Source organism: Phaenicophaeus curvirostris, chromosome 8 (genome assembly GCF_032191515.1).
Source record: "Phaenicophaeus curvirostris isolate KB17595 chromosome 8, BPBGC_Pcur_1.0, whole genome shotgun sequence".
NCBI classification, from domain to species: domain Eukaryota; kingdom Metazoa; phylum Chordata; class Aves; order Cuculiformes; family Cuculidae; genus Phaenicophaeus; species Phaenicophaeus curvirostris.
Window position 1 is genome coordinate 2,920,913 of NC_091399.1, and position 8,084 is coordinate 2,928,996.

At 42.4% G+C, this 8,084-nt stretch overlaps 1 protein-coding gene across 1 annotated transcript; it reads left to right on the forward strand.

The window, feature by feature from the left end:
- Positions 1–4,188: 4,188 nt before the first annotated feature.
- On the forward strand, positions 4,189–7,767 carry LOC138723132 (tRNA wybutosine-synthesizing protein 3 homolog). The gene is made up of 4 exons (XM_069862019.1): positions 4,189–4,516; positions 5,181–5,252; positions 5,533–5,666; positions 6,550–7,767. Exons 1-4 carry the CDS (start codon positions 4,418–4,420, stop codon positions 6,770–6,772), a joined length of 528 nt encoding a protein of 175 aa, XP_069718120.1. The 5' UTR covers positions 4,189–4,417; the 3' UTR covers positions 6,773–7,767.
- Positions 7,768–8,084: the final 317 nt, after the last annotated feature.

An 8,084-nucleotide genomic window follows, 5' to 3' on the forward strand; every position in this document is an offset into this window, starting at 1 on the left:
CTTGTGGCTGCCATAGTTATCAGAATATCTGCAGGGAAAAAAAATATGGTATTGCCATCATAATTTATTTTGCATTTTCAAAATAAAGAAATCAAACAACCACCTGCCAAGCAACAGATTAAACAGAGCTTCACTCTTTATTTAAACTGGGGGAAGGAGAGTTGGTTTGGGCTTTTTTCCCAAAACTTGCAAAACGCAGAACATTTACCCCACCACTTGCAGGGCTTTATGGGTATTAAGAGAACCACATGCAAATAATTTTCCCATAGAAATGTTTCTACAGCAGCTCCTGTGAACAGGAGCTGTCACATCTGTACAGATATACAGCACTTTGGGGGGAAAACTGCTACAACTTACTGCTACACTCTGCCAAAAAAAAAGCCTGCTACACACAGGCCAACAGGGTTGTCTAACCAAGTGACATTCCAGTCACCGCTCCTGCAGGCTGTCAAACCTCCAGGTAAAAAAGGCAAAAAAAGTCTATTAATCAGCTATCACAAACAAAGGTACCCCTAGAACATTAAAACAAGCCAGGAAAGACTGAAATGCAGACATTTAAGATTCCAGTCCTTAATTCCACAACTGCATCTGTATGTGACAGCCCTGTGCTGCAGCTCACAGCTCACAGGCACTGCTGGACACAAGGAAAGCTTGGGAGGTCCAACACAGGGAGGTGCAACTGCTCCAACCACACTCATTCCTGATGGGCTCCAACAAACCACCATGAGCACGGTACTCCCACCACAGGACAGTTACACACAGGTCTGTCAGGAAGCTGATCCACTCAGAGAGAAGCACTTTACTTGTGACCTAGCAAAAAATCACGGAACAGCAGAGGCACATAGGAACCTTATAGGTATCAGGAGATCCCACTGCTGGCCAGCTCCAGTTATGGAACTTCAGGGCTGCAGACAGAGGCAGGCTTTTCCCAAAGCTGATTACAGCTTTCACAAGGACCTGACTTCAACATTATTTTTTTTCCTAACTCTAGTCTGTAAGAAGCCTGCGTAGTTTTGGTTGTCTGTTCAAGCCAGAAAGAGCACTGGTCACAGGGATGTACACTACTAAGATTTCCCTTAGGACGTGGCAAAAATCCACTCTGCCAAGCAATTTCTGCAGTACAGGTCACTTTTATATGTTGTGATAACAAACCAAAAAGCAGCTTCTATTCTGCTCAGAAAAAAAATGGACCCATAAGTTTTAATAAACTATTCTGCAGCCCGGTGATGAACCTAGTATGGGGCCACCTTCAGAGGACTGGAAGCAGCCCGGTACTGGCTGGAGTGGCTGCAGGCAGGCAGACATCATCCCAGTGGCTCCAAGCACCTGGGGAACCCCAGACTCATCGGCACAAACCAGTTGCGGAATGGGGCAGGGCCCAGGGCCTGAGAGTGGGGGAAGCAGGGAAAGCAGCAGCAGCACAGCCCGTACAGAGAGCTCTGCCCCTCGGGATCATAACATCATAGAATGGCCTGCTTTGGAACAGACTTTAAATACCATCCAGTTCCAACTCCCCTGCCATGGCGGGGAACTCCTTCCACCAGACCAGGCTGCTCAAGGCCCTGTCCAACGTGGCCTTGAACGCTTCCAGGGATGGGGCATCCACAGCTTCCCTGGGCAACCTGTGCCAGTGCCTCACCATCCTCATTGGGAAGAAATTTCTCCTTATGTCTAGCCTAAATCTGCCTCTCTCCAGTTTATATCCACTGCAGCTAGTCCTGTCACCACAAACTTTTGTGAACAGTCCCACTCCAGCTTTCTTGTAGCTCCTTTCAGGTACCGTAAGGTCGCTAGAAGGTCTTTTCAGAGCCTTCTCCCAGGCTGAACAACAACAACTCTCTCAGCCTGTCCTCATAGCAGAGGTGCTCCAGCCCTCTGATCATCTTTGTAGCCCTCTTCTGGACCCGTTCCAACAGCTCCATAGTCTTCTTATGTTGAGGATTCTAGAACTGGACACAATACTCCAGGTGGGGTCTCACGAGAGAGGAATAGAGGGGCAGAATCACTTCACTCGCCCTGCTGGCCACGCTTCTTTTGATGCAGCCCAGGACACGGTTGGCCTTCTGGGCTGTGAGTGCACATTGCTGGCTTATGTCGAGCTTCTCATCAACCAGCACCCCCAAGTCCTTCTCTGCACGGCTGCTCTCAATCACGTCGTCCTCCATCCTGTATTGAATCTGGGGATAGCCCTGACCCGGTGTAGGACCTTGGCTTTGTTGAACCTCATGAGGTTTCCCCAGGCCTATTTCTCCAGCCTGTCCAGGTCCCTCTGGATTACATTCCGTTCTTCCATGAGGAGCATGGATAAATCCGTTTTAAACTACTCCTATATGAATATATTTTCGTACCTTGAGAAAACACGCTTTTTTAAAAGCAACGTTATTTATGATGAAGGACTGTTTTCTTTACACAAAATCAAAGATCATGTATCTGTAGTGCCACTTTAATTCTTTCTCTCTGTCTCCAGGATATAAACAGGTCTGAGATCCAGAAGAAAATCTGCACCTGGCTCACGGTAACACATGAAATGTGTAACAAAGACGATGTGGTAAGAGGACATTATGGTACAACTTCTGTATTTATGTAATGCAGGATTCCTAATGTCATGATAAAAATGGCACGTAAATGGAAAGAAATGTTCAGGTGTTTTTATGACTGTTACTGAGATGAATCAGCACTCTAATTTAAAAATAAACTGTCCTCTAGTTGCTCTACTTAACAGATTCTCAAGAGCTGTTTTTAGGAGAATGCTTTTAAGCTTAAGACCAAGTTCCCTGCGTAGTTGTAAATGCAGCCAATATGAAATGTGACTGATTTTGTATGGTCAGAAGTCAGATAATCCCCACGTCTCAATAGCTTCTCAAGAAGTCAGGAATAGGTGTTGCTTCTGTCACAGAACACTGACTTTCAGAAAATGATTTATGAAAATCTCGGATGAAGTGAGCCTTGGTTTTGCAAAGCCGTGGCTCTGTTCAAAATGAAAGCTGTCCTGTCCAGAAGTGAAATAAGCTCAGTTTCTATCGAATGCTTGCTGGTCTTTGGGCAGTGATATAAGAGTCATTAGCAGGTGCCACAGGGTGAAATACAAAAAATGTATTCCTCACTGACACCACAGTGACAATTGCTGTGTCAAACCACGCATTTCACTGGTTGAAGTTCTGTATCAGGCAGCATTGAGATGATGCTTTCTGGAAAAGCAGCACTCCAGAGAAAATAGGAATTACTAACTTAGCTGTTCAGAAAGACCGGCTTCCAACTTAAAATAAGAACATTTACAGAGGAGATTCTACACAAACACATTTAAGTAGTTTTCAATTTTTGAAGGAAAGTGGAGAGTGCTACTTCAGCAGTTTTCTTTTATGCCATCATGTCTTAAAAAAAGCATATGAATCTGATTATTTTATTGAATATTTTCATTTTGCAAGAAAGATGAGAAGGGCTGGACAAGACAGCAAAGGAAAGGGTAACAGCTGACATCTTTCCAGTTAACGCAGCACATTTCTTAGTGCTGTAAATTGAGCAAGTGAAGGCAAACGGTGGGGGATGGTGCTTATGGTTAAATAATCATGAAATGAAATAAGTCATATAACTGCCTCAGAGCAACTTTTCTGAATGGAAAAATGTAGTATCAGCCCTTAGGGCCGCTCTGCAAAAAAGATAGCATAGAAGAGTAGGGAAATTGTACTGATAAGCCCTGTGGAATATCATACAGCTTTCTCCACGCTTGCAAATCCAGGAAAAATTGCCATTAGTGTCTCAGTCTTCTGGCACAGCTCAGGGGGTCTGAAGGTGATGTCTTGCATTTTACAGTTATGAAGTTACTTCCCTTTTTTTGTTTTCCCTTGTCTTGTGTATATATGCATCTAATTTCAACTTTGACTTTTTTACCTTTGTAGGTGTTATTCTTTAAACTAGGATTCAAACGTGATCAAGTCTGTTAGGCCACAAATTTAATCTGCTGAACCTGAGAAGAGTTTCTAAAGTTGAGGAATGTGCTTCAGAAGTAAATGTCTTTTATTTTAAAGAACAGCTTTAAGTAACTGAATAGTTGTGCTCGGGTTTCACATGGTTGCAGCAACACAGCCCTCAGTCTGTGCTGTCTGACTGAATCTATTTGTTTGCATGTAGGAAGACACAAACAGAGAAGTGTACATCTTTAATGTCTCTCTTGCTATGAATTGCTATCAAACCTCAAGCTTAGCAAACTGAATCATGGAAATCCATGAGATTTCTGTGTATTACAAGCAATGAAAAATTAAAAGCAGCTGAACGTGATTCCTTGGAGTTCATGGGCTGCATTTTAATGCTTGTTTCACACATGGACTAGGTACTTTTTTTCTTTCTTTTTGTTTTTGTTTTTTCTTTCTTTTGTAGCCCATCTCCAGTGTTAATATAAATATTTTGGTGTTTTTTCCAGATGGCAGCACTTGAGAAAGCTACTGGTGATGTTGTGCTCAAGTTTGAACCATTTGTTCTTCATGTGCAGTGTCAAGAGATGCAGGATGCACAGCTTCTGGTAAAATTACATTGAGTAACAGTATCACAATATTGTTCTCTTATATTCCGTGCTGCAAAGGTCAAAGTGTTGGCTCCTGAGCAAGCTCTAGCACTTTAGAATAGTCCCAGATGTGCTATATGTTTAATAACCAAGGTATTAAAAGTAAGCTAATGAAGAAAACACAGCTTTAAAGTGAGTAGAGATTTTGCTTTCCATTTTAAAATCAAAATTACTCAACTGCAGCTTGGTTTGCAAGCTGAAGCAGATTGCCTGCTAAAAAGCTTTTCCAGCGATCTCAGGTTGCTTTCATGGGCTGAAAGTGACGGTGTTTGTAGACAGCATTTTGCTGCCAGCCAGGCCATTTGGCTCCTGTGTTGCAGCTCATTGAATAGTACCTTTGCCTTCTGCTTTTCTAGCCTGACTCCAGAGAGTAATGCATGATGCGTTTGTTCCTTCATTGATCTAGAAGAGAGCTCTCTTAAAACTGCCCACTATTTGTGACACTACATGGGTTTGATCTTAAAAACATTTTACTGTAACTATTTTCTTGTATTAATCTGGGGAGATGGTTTGGAATAAGTTTTTTGCAAAACTGAGACTGAGCTGCATTGCAACCTACTGGGAATTATTCCTTGCTGTGAAAGTGTGTGAGACTTGTTTAAGGTATCTTTTTTTTCCTCAGCATTCAGTGGCTGTTGATTCTGGGTTCAGGAACTCTGGTATTACAGTTGGCAGAGGAGGAAAAATTATGATGGTAAGGACTTTTCTACTGACCTGTAAGGAATATAACAGAATCCCATCATTACTTGTAGCCTCAGTTTTTTTACAAGCCAAGATCTGTGCTGTAACGTGATTGACTGCTTTCACAGGCCATGCTGTAGCACTGCAAATTCTTTCTGCCTCATTTAACAGCAAACTAACCAATTGTGTGGAAGAGTGGTTTTTTTCCTTTAGTAAATTCCCCATAATATTCAAACAACCTTAATAAAATAAAAAACTTTATTCTAGAGAAATCCTTCTCTGTGTGTTTTTAGGCTGTCCGGAGCACTCATTGCTTAGAAGTTCCATTGAGCCACAAGGGGAAACTGATGGTCTCTGAAGAATATATTGAATTTCTGATACATGTAGCTAATCAGAAAATGGAAGAAAACATAAGGAGGATTGGCAGGTTTGTTGGATTCCACTAGTCCTGTTCATTACATCTAAATCTGAAAGTGAAAAATGCAGAGGAGAGATTGTTTAAATAAAAAAAAAAAAAACAAAACACAAACTAGACAGCTCTTACAAAGTCTAAAATACAATTTCAATTAATTGTAGGAGCTCCAAAGGCTATAAAGTATTTAAGGAAAAACCTGTAAGCGACATGAGTTTGCAGACTTTGTTATTAAGTGTGGTTTGAGTTTCTTTTCTCATGTTAACAGCATTTGTTATTCTAACACAGTGGCCATCTCAGCAGAATTCAGGTGGCAATACATGCTTTAAACCACTAAATGCTTTGCATAGTTTGCAAAACTGAGGATTTTTGAGGGTGGTGGAGAGTTACACACAGTACAATTGTGTCCAGCTGAGGAAGAGAACAGGCAGAAGTGCCAGAGTGCGAGGGACACAGATACTGGTGAGGCACCTATGTATACGTAACCAGAGGAGTTTCTTTTTATATGTCCACTGGGAATCTCTGTAGTGGTTAAAGTTAGCAGTGACTGCTCATAGCAGCAGTCCATCTGATTGCTAATGCTGTCAGTCATTAGACATTTAACCTGATACCGTTTCTAGTTTCTGTAAGGTTAACAGGGTCTTCATGGCACTTGAGTGCCTCCACCACTTGATTGCTAACATCCAGGCATTACAGAGTGGAGTAGCAGGACACGCACAAGGACACGCCCTGGTATTTCTGATTATCCTTCCAGTGTTGGCTAGAACATCTCAATGTCAGTAGCAATTTTCTTCTCTTGGCACATTTTGGTGATATTACAAAAGCATTTGTTTGTTCAGTTTTGCAGATCCTGAGCAAACCTACAAAAGTAATACTGACATAATTTGTTTCTTTCTAGATTCTACAGAAGCTTAGAGTCAGCTTTGCAAACTGCCGCTGGTGCAAATGACTTGCATTCTGAGGGGATGGAGAGGAGTCGCTCTGTGTATGTTCATAGAAGGAAGAGGAAGACAGTTCACAGACAAAGAGTATGCCCCTCTCCCAAGGATCAGCATGAAGAGCTGGAGCCTGAGGATGATATAGAAAACAGTCTTGATATTTTTGCTGATATCATGATCTAGACTAAAGCAAACTGAATAACAATTGTAATGCTCTTTGTAAGAGACAGAAATACTGCTCTGTTCTAAGCAGTAACACTCCCAGGGATGTTTACCAAAAAAAAGGTAATTAAACAGAATTGTGCACAGGTTCAATGCCAGAGAACAAAACCTTAGAAGGTTTTGGGTGTTGTTTTTTTTAAAAGCACTGTCTTTTACTCTGTCTGCTAGTTATCACAGAAATGACTGGTTTGGTACAGCCTTTGGCTATGTCCTCAGTGGTGGCGTTTTGTGTCCATATGCTGAGTTTAGGCCTTCTGATTTTCACAGACCAGAGAAACTCTAAAAGCCTAGTTGTTATCGCTGAAGGTTTTTAATCCAGGAGCTTTGCCAGCAGTACAGATGCCCGTCTCAGAACAGGACAAAGCTACGTGTCAGCCAGCTGAAGGACAGTTGCTGGTGTGGAGATAAGAACAGAAAACTAGAAGTTGGGTCCTGCTCTGTGCCAGCTTCAGCCACTGTGTCCTGGATCCTTTCTGGCCGTTGCACTGGGCAGCAGTGTTGATGTTGTTTTCCTGCACTTTGCTGTGTTTCAGGCTCCAGCCCCCTGTGTGTTGCCATCTTCTGCTTCCCTTGGCCAGTGGCCGTTAAGTGTTATTTTCCTTTGAGTCTTGTAGCCAGCTCCATACATTGATTTTGCTCCCTTACATCTCATTCCATGTGGCTGGTGCCCAGCCTCCGTTCTAGCTGTCGGGCATAAGGTCATCCCAAGTGTACCCTAACAGGCTTTCTTCCCAGGCTGTGAAGCATCGGCACTCAACAACTGTTAAGCACAAACCAGCGCAATAATGTGCACATTCCTGTATTGCACCCTTGGAAAATTCACTCCTTACTCCAGGTGTATTTTGCAGAACAATGGTGAATTTGTGAACATTTGCAGCAATGGATCCTGAGCCTGCCCTGCTTTTTATGCCCCTAGTAATACACTAACACTGCAAAACAAGGCCCTGACTGAAGGAAAATGGTTTATTTGGTGCAGTAGCTCCAAGTTCACAGAGCAGGGAGTTGTCATTGTTTCCATTACGTAAACTTGTGTCTTGGGGATGTTTTAATTCCACTGTTAAAAAAAAAAATTACATACAAAGTGGCAGCTAAAGGGAAAAGTAGTTGGGGTTTTAAATAGATTCTGGAAGACCTGTTGGGCTGTGTTTCCAGCAGCATGCATGCCAGAAAAAATAAACTTGAGCCTTTTGTGTTGCTTGTGGTGTTTCTAATGTACAGCCTGAGCAGTTCGGTGCATGTGCTTTCACTCTGTTTCTGGTGGCTCGAAGGATCT